Here is a 17,239-nt window from a genome sequence, read left to right as displayed (position 1 = left end):
ACCCCCACGGCAGGAATGAGACAGACACTGGGTGATATCTGCCAGAATTTTTTTTTTTTAATTAGATTCTGGATTAAAAAGACCAACTCCAGTCAGGGAGAGCTGTGGCTTCTGTGTGCTGGCCGGTCCCCTTGTGCTGGACATCCTTACCATGAGGTCTTGGTGGGCTAGTTTCTGAACCCTGGCTTACAGGTTCACAGACCTGAGGGGCACACCCCTCCCAAGGACAGTGGTGGGCACCCCCGCTGGGCTGCACAGGAACCAGCTCTGCTCACGGCAGGACAGCTCACGGCTCTGTTCTGGTCCTCGGTGGGACTCAGCAAAGTCAGGCCCCTCCCTTGGCCAGGCCACCACTGCTGGTCACAGCTGAAGCAGCCAGCACCTGCTGGGAAGCGGTGCTGCTAGCTTGGCTGCTGCCCCTGGACGTGGGGAATGGTGCCTTCTCCCCATCTGGGCCTGGCCAGGGGACATATCTCCCAGGGGTGTCCTGGGGGTGGCCCCAGCCAACACCAGCCTGGAGGTGGGGGGCAGGGGAAGCAACCCCGCCTCAAAGATGCCCAGGTCCTGAGCAGCAGCTGGTCCCTAGCAGAGGCCTTTGACGCTGCCTCGCCCCTGACCGAGGAAGATGAAAACTATCAGGAGATCGGGCACCTGGGTGTTTCTTCTTGCTGAAGCCACCTAGCCAGCATGCCTGGGTGTCTGGGCCAGCTCACTCAGCTTGTGTGCACAGGGCTGGTGCCTGGCTCCCTTCTGCTTTCAGCCACTGCATCTTCTGCCTGTGTTGCTGGATGGCATCCTGAACCCGGGCGTCCATCATGGCCTCAGTGAGGACCCCGTCCTCAGAGGCATATGCCATGGCCTGGCAAGGAAAAGGGTGCTGACTCAGGGCACCAGAGGGGCTGCCCACATAGGGAAGGGGCCAGGCCTGAGGCTCCCTGTCAGGGCCCACCAGTCACCAGGAACCACTCAGCCTGTAGGCCAGCCCCATCCTCGATGCTTCTCACCCCTCACCTTGGAGACACATACCCTCCCCCACTGCCTAGAACCCAAAGCCCTCTTGCAAGCAGGGCAGGTGGGGGCAAAGCCCAGGGTGCTCCCATGGGCTTGTGCTCAGACTCAGGAGGGGCTTGGCCTCTCAGCAGGACACACATGCAGACAGACGTGCCAACGGCACACGCCTTGACTCCCTGTGCACTTGAGTATACCACACGCGCGTGCTCACAGGCAGATCTGCAGCCCAGTGTGGCCGCCATCCCTCAATTCCATGGTTTTGCCTGCTCCACTGAGTTTCTCAATGACTTTCTAAAAATAGAAAACCAGAGGACTACTTTCAGGAGGGAGCCCTGCCCCTCAAGTGCAGGCCCTGTTTTGTGGATAACCAAGCTGCCCCCAGGCCCAGGGCATGGTCAGCAGAACCACCACAGGCCAGACACTAAAGGGAAGCAAAGCCCTCCAGGGGTCAAATGGGGAGCATGCACAGTCCACCGGGACCTGCCCCTCACAGGCCCCCAACTGCCTGCACATGGTACTTCCAGAACTGTGGGGCTGCTGTGGGCAGCATTGCATTCCCAATACCCAGGCTCCCAGCCTTGGCACATGGCTTGGGGAGCCAGAGTTCTGCTAGTAAGGTCCCAGTGTGGCCCACAGCATTGCAGCTGCCAAAGCAGGTCCTCTGGCCAGGCCACATGCCGCCCAGATGACCCATCATCCCTTCTGCTCCCAGTCACCCAGCCAGTGGCTCTGACATGTGCCTATCCTGAGGACAGCACTCAGATGTCCACCAAGCAAGGGGCTCAAGCCAGGCTGGCTGTTTCTCTCCAGCTCCCTGAGGTTCAGCCACGCAGGGCATTGGGAGCAAGCTCCCACTGTCTGAGACGACCAGTCACTTTGCTTACCCAGGTGGCCCCAGCCTTGGGACATAGCTGTCCTCAGCACCTGAGCCAGGCCAAGGAGGGAGGGGCTGCCCCTGCGGCCTCCTGGGAGGTACACGAGACCAGCAGAGGAGGCGGGCTGGGTGGAGGCAACCAGAGAGGATCCAATGGTGGGAAGGGGTACGTAGAGGTATGCAGTGACATCACCATGGAGAAGCCAGGTGGTCACCATGTAACCAGGGGATCCAGGCCAACATCCCTGTGATGTTGTGTGGGCGTCTGATGCCCCGATGTGACATGACCAGATGAGTACCTTGCCTCTAGGGTCTCCTCCACAGTCCCACAATCCCAGTCTAAGACACCAAACAGACCAAAGGAGGGACGCTCTATAGTACTCCTCGAACCATGAGGATCATGCTCAGAACAGCCCACCCAGAGGAGCCCAGGACAGTAGGATGGAATGTCATGGGCATCTGGGCGGGTTCTGGGTAAGATCAAGTCTAAGGTGGAATTGAGGGATGTGGTGAGACATTCACTGTGGTGGGGACTGTGCTGGCCTTGTGACGTTCCTGTGAACCTGGAATTATTCAAAACTTCAGAAGTTTGTTACCAAAAAACACGCAAAACCTTAAAGGAGAACTAACACCAATGTTGCTCAAACTCTTCCAAAACAATGAAGAGGAAGGAACACTTCCCAACTCATTCTGAGGCCAGCATCACCCTGATACTAAAACCAGACAAAACACCACACACATGTAAACTATAGATCCAGACCCTCTGTGAATACTGATGTAAAACCCTCAACAAAATACTAACAAACCAAACTCAGGAGCATACTGACAGGGTTATACATCACAACCAAATGGGGTTTATTCCTGGAGTGCAAGGATGGCTCACCTAGGGAAAATCGACCTAGGCAAATAATTAACAAAATGGACAAAAACCACATGAGCATTTCAATTAATGAGAAAAAAAAAAAAGTTGGCAAAATCCAATAACCTTTCTTGAAAACAATAAACTAGGGAGAATTCCCTGGTGGTCCACTGGTGAGGACTCCACACTTCCACTGCCAAGGGTCCTGGTGTGATCTGTGGTTGGGGGAGAAAAAGATCCTGCAAGCCGTGAGGCATGACCAAACCAATAATAGACCAGGAATATAAGGAAATTTCTTCATCCTAATAGAGGCCATATAAGAAAAACTCACAGCAAATGTCATCTCAATGGTGAAAGACTGAAAGCTTTTCCACTAAGACTGGGATCAAGGCAAGGATGCCCGCTTTCAGCACTGCAGGTCAACACAGCACTAGAAACTGTAGACAGATCAATTAGACAAGAAAAAGAAATAAAGGACATCCAGATTGGAAAGGAAGAAGTAAAATTATCTGTCTGTAGATGATGTGATCTTATCACGTACAGTAAACCCTAAAGATCCCCCCAAAATTGTTAAAAGTAATAAACTCAACAAAGTTGCTAGACACATAAGTAACACACAAAACCACTTGTGTCTCTACAGTAATACTAAACAACTGGAAAAGAAAGTAAGAAAATGGGCTTCCCTGGTAGTCCAGTGGTTAAGAATCTGTCTTGCAATGCAAGGGACACTAGTTTGATTCCTCGTCCAGGAAGATCCCACTTGCCTCAAACAACTAAGCCCATGTGCTGCACTACTGAAGCTCATGCAACGAGAGCCCATTCTCTGCAACAGGAGAAACCACTATGAGAAGCCAACATCCCCCAACTAGAGAGGAGCATGTGCAGCAACAAAGACCCAGCACAGCCAAACATAAATAAACCTTAAAAAAAAAGAAAATCCATTTACAACAGCATTGAAAAGGATAAAATACTTAGGAATTACCCAAGGAGCTGAGAGGCTTGTACACTGAAAACTAGAAAATGTCACTGAAATCTAGGATGCCAAAAGATAGAAAGATGTCTGTGTTCATGCACTGGAAGACAATGTTGTAACAACACCAATACTACCCACAGCAATCTACAGATTCAATGCAATCCCTATCAAAATTTCAATGATGCCTTTTTGCGTAAGTTAAAAAAATTTTCACCCTAAAATTCATATGCAATCTCAAAGGCCCCCAAGTAGCCAACGCAGTCATGAATGTCAGAATTATCACATTTCCTTGTTGTAAAACCTAAAGGACAGTGGTACTGGCACTAAGACAGACACAAGCCAACAGAACAGAACAGAGAGCCCAGACATAAACCCTCACATGTATTGTCAGTGACCTCCAACAAGGGGGCCGAGACCACACACTGGGGAAACGACTGTCTTTCCAACAAATGATGCTGGGAAAACACCAAACGATAAAACTGGTAGAAATAAACATAGGGGAGAAGCTTTCAGACACTTGATTTAGCAATGACTTGTCTGTGACACTAAAAGCAGGTGACAAAAGAAAAAAATAGAAAATTCAACTTCATCAAAATTAAAAACTTTTGTGCTTCAAAGGACACTGGTGGCTCTAGTGATAAAGAACCCGCCTGCCAATGCAGGAGACACAGAGACACAGATTTGATCCCTGGGTGAGCAAGATCCCTTAGAGGAGGGCATGGCAATCCACTTCAGTATTCATGCCTGCAAAATCCCATGGACAGAGGAGCCTGGTGGGCTATGGTCCATAGGGTCGGAGAGTCAGATACTACTAAAGGGACTTAGCAGCAGCAGCAGGACACTACCAAGAGAGTAAAAAAAGGCAACCCAGAGGGGGAGAAAATATTTGCAAACCATGTGTGTGACAAAAGGTTAATATCTAAAATATACAGAAACAACACAAGTGTCCACCCGCAGCCAGAGAGGTGCATGAGGTGGGTCCACTGCACTCCAGGGTGTCAGGCTGCTTGATGAGAAAGGAGAATGACACCTGTTACAACACAGATGAACCTAAAGGACACTGTGCTCAGTGAGTAAGCCAGTTTTAAGAAGACAATTCCGGTATGATTCCTCACAGGTCCCTGGAAGAGTCAAAGATTGTCAGAGACAGCAAGCAGCGGGGTGGGGGTTGGGGGCTGGGGGCGACGTTGGGAGCAAGTGTTTAATGGGGACAGAGCTTCAGTTTGGAAAGATAAGAAAGTCCTGGAGATGATGGTGGGGACAGTTGCACAACACCACAAATGTGCTCGATGCCACTGAGCTGTGCACTTAAAAATGGTGAAGATGATAAATTTTCTGTTAAAAAGTTCAGGTCCCTATGATGGGTAACGAACTGTAGGATGGTAAGAACCATAGACCTGACTGTCACACCATGGCACAGGGGCAGCAGCTGCAACGGAGCCCACATGACACCAGCAAGTGGGGAGCAGGTGCCGGGTCCCTGGGCTGCCCAGCCGGAGAGAGTGAGAGGGTGGGCAGGAGTCACCACAGCCCAGTCCCAAGCACCTGGGGCCACAAGGGGAGAAAACTTGAAAGAGTGATGCCGACATATCCTGTCCAAGGCGATGGAATCCCCATGGCATTTTGGGCCCTCACAGGTGTTGGAAGTGGTGAGTACCAGGAACACCCTGTGCCCAGCTGACCAGGGACTGGATACACAGGGAGAGCACCCTGCAGGCTCCAGCCTCCCGTGCTTGCGCCGGGTCTCCTGACCCTCAGCTCCCCACCTGAGAGTACATGCAGGCCTGTCTCATGGCCTCCTCAGTGAACTGGGAAGAGAAGCAGGGAGGGGAGGTGCACCAGGACCCCTGCTGCTGGGACCACCTGTTTGTCCTCCCCCAGGTCATGCTGAAGTGCTAACCCCAGCATGGCTGCCCTTGGAAACAAGTGGGTCAGGTCAGGTGGGGTCACAGAATGGCACCCTCCTCCTGCAGGGCTGTGCGTCAGCAAGTGGCAAGGAGGCTGCTGGGTGGCAGCCAGGAAGCAGGCCCTCACAGCAACAGAAACCCCTCGCTGGCACCCTGAGGCAGGACACCCAGCCTCCAGAACCATGAGGTGATGCTTGTTCAAGCCCTGGCTATGCGTTTTCTCCCGGCCGCCTGGGTTGTTGGCCACTTTGCTGGTCACGGAAACAGCCAACCTCTGAGGCCTGCTTCCTGAGTGAGGCCAGAATGGGGAAGAGCCCCTGACTCCCGCAGTGGGGTTTGCGATCTGGGGCTGTTTGTTACAGCATAACCTAGTTCATCCTGACTAACACAGTCGTGTATTCCTTCCCACCACTGTATCTGGACAAGGATGTTCAAATCCCCAACAGATGTCCCCTAATTTCATAAAAGATGCGTTCATGCTCAGCTGACAGTGTGCCAGGCTGTCATGTGGCCACAGACACAACTCACTCAGCACACTCCACCCAGCAAAGACCACGGAGAAACATGCTACATGGCTGTTCCCCACCCCCACACACGGGGAGCTGCCACCAGGATGCCTTAGAGGAAAGCCTGGTGTCAAGACTGACCAGGGCCACTCTGACCTGTGTGCCTGGAGCCACCATCCTGCTGTCCCCAGGCCCTTGAGACTCCACAAACCTGTCCTGAAAGCCAGGACACCCGCCACCTTCATGACCCTGCAGGTCATCCTAAAGGCTGTGGGCTTCTGCAAGGAGCCAGGAAGGAAACCCCCTATCAAGTCAGTCTTGTCCTGTGCCCACAGACAGCTCCTGGGACACGCCATGTCCACCCAGGCTGTGGCCCCAGACTCTGCACCATCTGCCATCACCGGTGCCGACTGTCCTGGGCCCCGGCTGGAGACAAAGCCCAGTGGTTCCTGGGACAGTGAACATGTTGGCCACAGGACATGTCACTGATCTAGAGGGCCCCGTTTGACCTGGACCAGAACGACGACAGGGAGGCCAGAAAATGCGAAGCTGCAGAGGGCTCTGCCTCATTCCCCACCTTGCAGGGGCCCCAGGACCATGGTGGCAGGGACATAGGGCGTCATGTCACATCTGTCCAGAAACCCTTCAGAAACACCCCAGTGGGGGCTCATGAACCAGGCCAACTGCCTTCCAACCACTCCAAGGGTTCCTAGCTCGGTTGGCCTCTGCCCTGCAGAGTACCTCTCAGCTCACCTGCCACGCCACGGCGAGCTGAGAGATCTCCCGGCCTGACATGCCCTCCGTCAGCTGCGCAATCTCCGAGCACTTCTTTCCGTAGTCAAACTGGGCCAGCTTCAAGCGCCTGTGAGGAGTTCCCGAGTGATGCCTGGGCACCCACAGACCCGCAAGTGACCAGAGGCCGGTGAGGGCCTGACTCCCACTAACGGAGGCTGGGGCGGAGCCTGCACTGGGAAACCCCAGGGAGAAGTGTCCGAGCCAGTGGCTGTAATGAGCCACACCCTGACCAACATCCACAGGTGTGACCCTTCCACCTCCTCCCCTGCTGGGCGTGTCCCTTCCCTGGGAAGCCCAAGATGGGGCCCCGGTGGGGGCCATGTAAGGATGGGGGGGCACAGGCTGTGCTCAGGGGCAGCTGAGGGGCTGCTCAGGATGTGCAGAAACAGGCAGGGGGGGTATCCCAGCCTGCTCCCAGCCCCACCTCCAGCCAGGGGTCTGGGGGCTATGTGCCCTCCCCCTAGACCCCCCCCCCGAGCACATAGACAGCAGCTGACACTCCTGACCCCTCTGCGTGCAGATCTTGCCCCATCGGGCATGGCTGAAAGCCCGAGACCACTCAAACTCTCGTGAAAAGCCTCAGCTCCTCAGGCTGCGTACAGTGCCTGGGCTGCTGCTGGGCCAGGATGGGCCTTCAGGAACTTAAGGGGACCGGGATCAGCTGGGGCAAAAGGGGAAAGAGGCCCAGGAAAGAGAGCTCGGTGGGCAGGTGGCAGAGGACTGGCAAAGTCTTCCTGAGCACAGAAGATGGCTCAGCTGTGCCAGGTGGATCCAGGTCAGTGGGGCTGAGATCCGGTCCCCAGGGAGGGTTACAAATAGAGCAGGCTTATCTGGAGCGCTCCTGACAGCACAGCAGTGGGGGGCAGGGGGGTCCTGGACGAGCAAGGAGGGTGTCCCAGCCAGTGGGCCCCGCTGTGTGCAGGTGAGGGGCCCAGAGCAAGGCTCAAAGAGTCCAGAAGTGGGCTGTCATGGCCCCTCACTACCAGGACCCAAGTGCAGCCTGGATCTGAGGAGTTTGAAGGCAGGATGGAAGCAGGGGATCAGTGGGCGGACAGGAGAGGAGGGCAGGGCCTCCAATGACGGGTGGTCAGGTCCCCACGGTGAAACCCCAGGGGCAGGGTTAGGGTTAGTGCCCATGTGGGCGCTGGGGGGAGGGACCAACATGACAGGCAGGGAGCACCGTGGTGGCAGGACACTTACTGCTTTCCTTCTGTAGCCGGTTTAAGAACATACTTGTCAAAATACATTCTCACCAGGCGCTCCCGCTCCTCCAGCTGCGGCAGCTCAAAGCTGACCATCTCGTCGATGCGGTCGTTGATGGCCCAGTCGAACTGCTCGGGCTGGTTGCTGGCCAGGACCAGCATGAACCTGCAGCCAACACACGGCAAGAGAGGGGGCTGCCATCCAGCAGGGTCTACTGGGCAGCTTCTCAGCCCACAAAACCCGGGAGCCTCGTGTCACCCTCTGCCACCTGCCCTCCCTGTCTTGCCCCAATTTCCCACTTCTCTTGACTGAAGGCCCAGCCTGGGGGGAGGGCCGCCAAGCTTCCACGTGCAGGAAGGGCAGGGACCCGGGCACTCAGGGTGGAGACAGACCTCTGCCCCTTCCTGAGCAAGAGCAGGGTCTCTAAGCCTGGTGCTCAGTTCAGCAGAGGCAACAACCCAGGAGGAAGTCAACACACCTCCCAGGTCTTGGCCAGGCTGGGCTCTCCCTGGGCAACAGCGGCAGCAGGCAGGGGGCTGGAGGGGTCCTGCCCATGCAGAGCACAAGATTAGGGGCCCAGAAGGGCCAGTCTGACCCAGGGTCACCTGACTGTGTGATGGCCCAACAATGCATCTCGGGGGCGGTCAGAGGTGCCAAGGGCAGTGGCCTGTGGACGAGCATGTGCCACTGGGCTCGGCCTCAGCCTACAGCATGTCTCAGGGGCGCCCAGAAATGTCCCCCAGTGCCCAAATGGCCATCCCACTGCATGGAGGGAGGACATAGGAGGCTGTCTGGTCACGTGGGCTGGCCACCCCGCAGCAGCCACGTGAGCCGAAGCAGGGCTGCCGGCTACCCTTTCTCACTTGCTGCTATGCTGGCCCGTGCGGTGCAGGAAGGCGTTCAGGGTGGCCCTGAGGTCCTCACTGATCTTCTCCTGCACAGAGAAGGGTCAGACTATAAGCAGCCATGCGAACAGTCAGGCTCCACTCGACCAGGACAGAAACATGGCAGTACCTTCAGAGATCTAAGCTCAAAGGCTGAATGAAGCTTAGCTTTGAAAAGATGCTAAACTTTCACTTTTCAAACGAAATGTATGAACAAAGTGTAGCTGTGGAGCAGGTTCCCAACAACCTTCCCATAAGTGTAGATGCAGCCGAGGCCGTCCGCCCGCCCGCTCCCCAGCAGCCAACCCAGCTCAGGACATGGGGCCTCTAGACACTTACAGTCGCTCGCTTCCTGAGAAAGGCGTCCGCTTCGTCCACGAAGAGCAGGAGGCTGCAAGGGCAGGGCCATGTGAGGGCAGGCAGGACACGGCCCAGCAGAAACCCCACACTTCGCACTGTCCCCAGTGGCCTCTGGGACCTAGAGCCTGGCTACAGATTGGAACGTGTCCAGTACCGGCGTTTGGGAAAGTTAACTAGAAACGGGCTGGTGAGCCCTCATCTTAAACACTGATAAGTCACCGACACCGAGAGGCCCTTGGACCTCAGGGACAGGCTATGGGGAAGGCACCGACCCCTTTCCCAGCAGGAGCCCCAGCTCACCCTCGCCGGCTGGTGCTGGCCCAGTCGAAGACCTTGTGCATGGCCGTCACGCCGTCCCGCCCCATGGGGGCCACATCCCCGCCCGTCATGATGGCGTAGTCCATACCGGAGTGCAGCGCCAGTTTCTGGGCGTTTGGGGAAGGGGCTTTAAGGGCTGCTCCACCTACCCTCCACCCCACCTCTCCTGGCCACCAGGGTAGGACCACGTGTGTGGAGACACCTGGTCTGCAGAACTGGACAGGGGCACATGTCCCAGGCAGGTAAGACCCCCACCACTCCAAGTCCCGCCTGTGCCCTCACCTTGGCAAACAGTGTTTTGCCGGTCCCGGGTGGCCCGTACATCAGGACATTTCGGTACAGACTTTTGTTCTTCTTGGTGTTCCTTGTGGCAATGGCGATGTCCCGCACGCGAGCCTCCAGGCTGGGCTGCCAGGGGACATAGTGGTTTGGGGGGCGTTCTGCTGTCCAGTCCGTCCCTCCTGAGGGCCTGGGCTGGCGTGAGAGGCCACTCTCCCCGGCTGGGCTCAGCCAGCAAACCGACTCCTAGGAGGTTGGGCAGCCCCACTTACGCTGAGGACGACGCCCTCCAATGCATCCTGAGGTTTACTGAGGAGGCGCCTACTGACCTGCGGGGTGTGGGGAGGGTAGGAAGGATCAACAGCAGAGCCCGTGGCATGGTCACACCAGAACACATGCGAACAGCTTTCCTGGACAAGGCCGGCAGGGGAGACTGTCCGCAATGCTGACCTCGAGCGCTGACCTCACAGCACAGCCCACAAGGTGCAGGGGAAGCCTGGCTCCCCTTGCGGGGAGTCGACCCCAGGCTGCCTCCAACACCTTCTCTTCCGGGAGGACGGCTCGCTGCAGCCCCAGGAGTTTATAAACAAGCAGAGGGGCGGTCCACCCAGGGGGATGGCCACCCCAACAGACCCCCAGAGGGACCGAGTAGACCAGGGTGAGGGTCCCTCAGTGCTGACATCACAGGGCCCTAGGGGCAGCATCAAGGAGGCAATGCAAATCAGCACACAGGAGGAGGGTGGCATCTGGGCAGACGAGGAGGAAGGGGCCAGTGGGTGTGTGCCCCCAAGACCTGCAGTTACCTGTATGGGGTGCCTCAGCGCCTCCAGCACTGTGATGCGAGATGTCTCCCGTACCAGGGATGGCTTCCCCAGCCGGGCCTCAAAGTACCGCCCTGCGACGGACGTGGCATTCTTGGCGGAATAGATCCCAACAGCCAGCAGCGTCAGCCCGGCCACCTGGAGCGGGCAGAGGAGGCAGGTGGTGTCCACCCCATCCCCTGGATTCCCCACTGGCTCCCTGGAGTCTTGCCAGGCCCACCAGTACCAGTGCATCAAAGGGCTGGCACCAGGGAGATGAAGTGGGCATCTGGCATCCCCCGCGCCCTCTCCCCAGCCCCACCAAAGTTGATGCTGAGTTGTTTGAAGTGCCCCAAACCCAAAGGCCAAGTCACTTGTGCCTTTCTGGTGTGGGGGGGGTGAGCACTCAGCACAGGCGCCACCCCCAACGGCTTGCAGAGACCCTGACATGTGAAAGTACCCCAGGGAAAAAGGCAAAGGCGCTTACCGTGGCTGTCACTTTGTCCCAGTCTGTCACAAAAGCACGGAACCCTTCACCAAACAGGGTGCCTGCTGTCCTGCAGGGGAGCAGTGGCATGACCCAGAAGGCATCAGGCCACATTCCATGTGGCTGGAGGCCCCTAGGTCAGCCCCGAGGGGCATCGCAGAAGGACCAGCCAGGGGAGGAGTAGGGTACCCACATGAGAAAGGGGCCAGCAGACGCCTGCCAGGTGGGGCCTCACCTGATGGACTCCAGGATGGTCTGGCGGTGCTCAGCGGCCTTCAGGCGGATCTGCTCGCGGATGATATCGGCGTTCTCGCGCTCGGCCTTGGCCCGGGCACTTGCCTCGGCCTCCACCCGCAGCATCTCATTCTTGTGCCGCAGCTCCATCTCCCGTTCTACAGTGGCTGCCCAGGGAGGGGGCAGGGGTGGTGCTCAGCCCATGGCCCCCCACCCAGGGCTGCTACACAGGACAAGCAAGCCAGGGTACCCTCCACCCCCAAGGTCTCAGCACGCCCACCCCTGATGCTGCTTGGGGAGTAAAGGGCCTAAAGCAAGGGTGCGACCCGCGGCCATGAGCTCCCAAGTCAGGGCCCTACCTCGCCGCAGGGCCTCCTGCTTCTGCACAGATTCCTCTTGCTTTCGTAAGTTCTCCTCGTTGAGAAGTTGCTGAGAAGGAGCCACAAGGGGAAGGGAAGGGCTTCGAGATTAGGAAACAGGCAACATCACACCAACAGGTTAGCTGCTCTGGCCTTGGAGACGCCCCCACCGCTCCTAGGGTTCCAATCTCCTGGGGACAGTCAGTCACCCTGGGGCCTGCAGGCTGCACAGTCTAAGGCAGGAAAGAACCTTGGCCCCCTGCTCAGCTCAGCCTTTGGGTGGTCCTGACCCACGGCTATCCTCATGAAATGGGCCTCCTGCCGAACTGCTGAATTTAGAAGTTAAAATGCCAACAGGCTCGATGTTTGAATGCCCCCTACAAACTCATTCATCAGTCAGGTCCCACTTGGGAGACCCTCAGGGCAGCTCGGTTGGAACCCTCCCTCCCCGCCCCTAAACCCAGCACTTGCTGCTAAGAGGATCCCAGACTCTGGCCCCCACGCACCCTCAGGGAAGATGAGCGGCCAGGCAGTGCTCACCTGCTGCTTTAGCTGGTCCTCGTAGCGCTGCCGGGCCAGCTTGTCCTGGTACTGGGCCCTCTAGGGAGGGAGAGGGCGGCGTGAACACAGCTCAGCCTCAGGAACTAAGGTCTAGGCCGGGCCCCCGCAGGCGCAGTCCCTGATGAGCACCCCTCCCCAGCCCCATTCTCTTACAGCCTGGTGCTGTCGCGTCTCCTCACTCAGGGTCTTCCTCCGCTCCTCAGCCTGCACTCGGATCTGATCACCCTTCAGCTGCTCCACTGCGGCCTCATACTCCTGCAGGACACACCAGCTGCTGTGAGCCAGGGCCTGGTCAGGCCTCCTGCACCCCCTTCCCCCTCTGAGGGCACTCCGAAGGGGCTGGACAGTGATGTAGCCTGTTCCGCACCCCCACAGGCCTGTGAGTGCTCAGCTGCAACCGCACCAAGGCCCGAGAAGACCCAGACCCACAGGCAAAGAGAAGCCAGGAGAAGGGACTGGACCAGTGCCAAAGTAGCCAGAGAGTCTCCTGGGGTGCCTGTCCCCCCTCAACCCCCAGCCCCTACATATGCCTATGCCAGCTGCTCACTTCCTGATTCGCTTTACAACAACCCAGGTGGAGCACAGAGCAGGGCCTTTTCCACATTTGTTCACTATGTGCTCAGTGTGAGGGTGGGGCTCCCCTATGAGAAACCAGACTCCTCACCCACACCTGCCTTCCAGAAGGTTCTGTGCAGAACTCAGGCCACACACCTGTGCTGATGCCCATTTCCCTCGAACCTGAGGAGGTGCCTGTGCACCCATCCTGCACCCACCGCCTGCCTGTGTTCTCTCACCCTCCCCCAGCACCCACCCTCACCGATCACCCTGTCCTCTCCACCCCCCAACCCCTAGCACCCACCTTGTACCCACTGCCTGTGTCCTCTCTGGGCCCCTCCCCACCCTCAGCACCCACTGCCCATGTCCTTTCTGCCCGGGTCCTCTCCGCACCACCCCCAGCGCCCAACGTCACCCACCTTGAGCTTGGCCTGATGCTCCAGCTGAAGTGTCTGCTCCTGCATCTGAGCCAGACTCAGTGCCTCCTTGGCGTGTCCTGGGGGGAGGGGCATGCAGGCATCAGGACACCAGGCAAGCATTCACGCGGGCTAGCGGCGCTCAAGGACACCACAGCCTCAACCTGAAAGCACGCGTGGCCACACTGGTTCCTGGTCAGATCTGCTCAGAGACCCCCCTGCTAAAAAGACCACTGCCCCATCTTGCCACTTTTGTCTGTCCACCCCCAACAGAAAACCCATATGTGGGGTCTGCCCCCAGGGGACCACCACACCCCAGAGGGCTCCAGCAGAGAAGCTGTCCACCGCTCGTCCACTGACAGCAGGAGAGTCAAGCCTGTGGTTATAATGTCATTTATTTTTCAAGTGTGAACGTTTCTCTTGAGCCGTTGACACCTGTTACTGTTCTACAACTGAGCACAGGCAGGTGAGAACCTGAGTAAGAAGCAAGAGAGAATTAAACCAGAAAGAGGGCAATGCTTGCAGGCTGACGGCTCTTCACAGGCCGCCTGTTAGAAACATATGTGTAAAAAAAAAAAAAAAAGAAAGAAACATGTGTAATTAACATCTTCCAGGTGTGTTCTCTTCATAAAGGGACACATGTAGAAATATGTGGCAATACATGGATGTTCTAGAAAAGAACGGACCCCAGCACTCTTCTTGCTAAAAAACCCTCACATGGGGCCCAAGAGACCCCTGATGACACAGTTCTGTGTCATCATTGTAAAGTCCACGCTTTACCACAAAAACCTGCTAACGCATAAAAGCACAGAGAGAAGCTGGGGATCCCGTGAGCCCACCTCTCTGATGCCACCACGTTCCCAGGTTGCTGACCACACATCCACCCTTCTGTCCCCCACCATCTGTCTTATTTTTTGCGGCCTTCAAGGTAGGCTGCAGATCTCAGGACCTGTCACCCCCAAGTTGCAGCCCACACGCCACTGACTAGAACGTAACCCCTGGGGCTGCCGGCTCCCAGCATGCCCCACGTTAGGCATGAGGCGGGTGGCAGCTCTGGGGCTCAGTTGTCAGCTGAGGCACTCGGTCTGCTTCAGAGCTTGGGGAGGACCTGCAGCTGGCCTGTTTACTCAAGCTGTGACCTATGGCAGCCAGGCTGACCGCTCTGAGCATGAGCACCTCACCTGCAAGCAGAGCGGGCGCTCCCTCCCCTGACTTGTGGAGTGAGACAGCTGAATTTGAATTTGGCAATAAGGAGTTCATGATCTGAAAGCAGGTAAACTGCTTAGTGCAGGGCCTGGCACCCGTGAGCCCGTGAGGTGACTGTCACCTTACATCATCCCCCACCAGGAGACGGACCCAGCGTTAACTGCACCCACCACAGGCAAGTTACTCTTCCCAGAACCCTATAAACACATGGAGCGCACAGCTTAAGGCCAAATGGGCTGCTCTGGCGTCCAAGGAGGACTAAGGAGCTCTGGGGAACCAGCAGCATCAGTCTAGGCCCCAAGGGACAGAGACAGTGGCCAGGCTGTGAGGGGCAGCTGAGGGTATCTCTGGTTCGCATGGGAGAGCAATGAGGTGAACAAGAGCAGGCACAGGCCAACCAGGGCAGGCCTCCGGCTGGGAACTTGGAAGCATCTCCAGAAGACAGGCCTGTGGAGGGGCTGAGGGGCCTGAGGCACCCTGGGGAGGAGGGTTTGGGGACAGAGGGGACAGGCAGCTCAGGGTGGCACCTCTCCCACTGACCAGCAGAGAAGCCAGGAAGGATGGCAAGAACGAAAATGAAGTTGAGTTCACACCTGGGACAGCATCACGAGACATGGAGACAGATGAAGAGACAACGCCTCTAGGTGGTGGCAGGAGGAGGCTCTGCAGGAGATGCTGACTGTGGGGGGATGGGAGAGCAGAGGCCAAGGCCCTGGGGACCCGGGTGGAGAATGTTCTGGGGCAGCCAGTGCAGGAGACCTGGGAGCAGCTCACAGGCATGAGCAGACAGGAAGTCTGGGAGTTCCCTTGGCTGCTACCCTGAGACACACCACAGCCTATTCACACTGGCCTGTACAACTGTGAGTGTGAGGGGCCAAGCGTCAGGCTTCAGATTCCCAAGGGAGGAAAACATTAAAATTCCAGGACAGGGAATGGGTGAAGCGCCCCCACCACATGTGTGCCTGCGCACACACACCCCACCCAGCACACACCTCTAAGACAGGAGGGTGAACTCCCCCCCTACACACCTAAGAAATGAGGATGAACTTCCCCACCCCCACAAACCAAAGAAATGAGGGTGAACTCCCCTCCCACCCCCCACCACACACAAAACTAAGAAATTAGGTCTCAAGTCAAAAGTCTATGATCACTGAGGTGTCTTGAAGCCTGGTCATTGTCTCTCAAGCCCCTCTGCAAGTGTGTCTTCTATTATCTTGCAAACTTAATGCATCTATTACACTCAACACCCACTCAGAGGTAGGGAGTGTTCCAGGTAGGTCTAAGGAAACAGGCTGCCCCCGGCCCAGGCCTAAATCTCTACACGTTTTCAATGTTCCTCCCAGGATCAGAGAACCAGGCAGGCTGGAGACCTTTACCCGGGGTGTTCTTGTGGCCCCCGTGGAAGGGCAGAGACTAAGCCACAAAGTGCCGGGCCATCCCTGGACAGGAAGACTCTGCTCACCTCTGCTTACAAGGCTGCACCATAGGGTGGTAAGAAAACAGCACCTCTGCTTAAAAGTTTGAAAGTCGCTTATTCTTTCAACTAACATCTACTTAACATGTGCTATATTCCAGACTTTTGAGACATCCTCAAATCCACAGGAGAAAAGAAGGTTGGGAGAAAACATGTGAGCTTAGTGAAGGCGCAGTCAAGGGCTGATGCCTTGAGGGTGGGAGCCAAGAAGGTCATCTGCTGCCCTGGGCCAGCCTTATTTGTTGCTTACAGACCTCACCTATCTGAATGCTAACCTTCTCCAACAACAAGTGAAAACTTGATGCATTCTCCTTAAAGCCTAGGACACTCAAACCCACCTCCCTTCTTAAACGGAAAACTGCCAGCAACTAGCACAGACGGATCCCCAACCTGGCCTGCCTTGGCCGTCCCACGTGGAGGCGGAAAGAGGCAGTAACTGGAGACCAGGGTGCAGTCCCGCCACCTGCTGCCCGTACCCTCTGAGCGCCCTCGGCACCGGTTTCCCCACGTGAAGAATACGTGGCAGCTGGGAAGATGCCAGAAGGTCAGGGGATCCCGAACTTCCCCTGCACGCAGAGTGGCTCCGGCGGGTTTATCGCTTAAAGCTGGTTTCCTCCCCCGACCACCACTTGCTGTTCGATCGCTCAGACCACTTGCCCGCGAGCGCCCCGCCCGGTCGCCCTGCCCGCGCCCACCCGCCGCACTCACGCGAGTGCTCCAGCTCTCGCGCCGCCTTGGCCGCGCGCTCCAGGCCCGTCGGGTCGAAGTTGCTCCATTTGTCCTTGGGCCCCGGCCGGTCCCCCGCGCCGCGGTCTCCGCTGCCTTCGCCCCCGGGCTGTACGGGCGGCAGGGGCAGAGGTGGTCCCGTGCCTTCGCCCTTGGAACCCTTGATGCCGAAGAGCCACGACATGGTCCACAAGCGCCGCCGCCGCGGGGACTTGCAGCCGAATGAACTCGCGGGGCTCACAGAGGGCTCCACGCGCCGGGAGCCGGCGGCAAAGACTGCGCAGGCGCAACAGCGGCCCTTCCTCCCTGGCAATGGATGCGTGTGAGGGCCCCGTGCCCCATGCGGCCCTCGGATTGGCTACGAGGGTCGTGACATCATGGTGTCTCCGCCGCGATTGTAGAAGCAGGCACAGAGGGCAGGCCGTCGGAGGGGCGGGGCGAGGTACCAGGTG

At 57.3% G+C, this 17,239-nt stretch overlaps 1 protein-coding gene across 6 annotated transcripts; it reads right to left on the bottom strand.

Annotated features, from left to right (window-relative positions):
* Positions 1–32: 32 nt before the first annotated feature.
* Positions 33–17,058, bottom strand: LOC145505657 (ATPase family AAA domain-containing protein 3). 6 transcript variants are annotated; one of them, XM_081488274.1, is made up of 17 exons: positions 16,770–17,058; positions 13,385–13,461; positions 12,564–12,665; positions 12,390–12,449; positions 11,850–11,919; positions 11,492–11,657; positions 11,257–11,326; positions 10,773–10,928; positions 10,242–10,298; positions 9,973–10,098; positions 9,673–9,797; positions 9,352–9,403; positions 8,992–9,062; positions 8,607–8,675; positions 8,126–8,293; positions 6,884–6,992; positions 33–859 (listed from the first exon to the last, which is right to left on the bottom strand). In XM_081488274.1, exons 1-17 carry the CDS (start codon positions 16,969–16,971, stop codon positions 710–712), a joined length of 1,830 nt encoding a protein of 609 aa, XP_081344400.1. In that variant the 5' UTR covers positions 16,972–17,058; the 3' UTR covers positions 33–709. The 6 variants fall into 6 exon arrangements, with proteins under 6 accessions (XP_081344400.1, XP_081344402.1, XP_081344405.1 ...); XM_081488276.1 differs by lacking the exon at positions 8,607–8,675 and adding an exon at positions 1,223–1,302; XM_081488279.1 differs by lacking the exons at positions 8,607–8,675; positions 16,770–17,058 and adding exons at positions 1,223–1,302; positions 16,538–16,748.
* Positions 17,059–17,239: the final 181 nt, after the last annotated feature.

Source organism: Giraffa tippelskirchi, chromosome 5, assembly GCF_054371585.1.
Source record: "Giraffa tippelskirchi isolate mGirTip1 chromosome 5, T2T-mGirTip1v1.2.pri, whole genome shotgun sequence".
Taxonomy (NCBI): domain Eukaryota; kingdom Metazoa; phylum Chordata; class Mammalia; order Artiodactyla; family Giraffidae; genus Giraffa; species Giraffa tippelskirchi.
The sequence above is the reverse complement of the archived record's forward strand: the minus strand, read 5'-3'. Positions and strand labels throughout refer to the sequence as shown.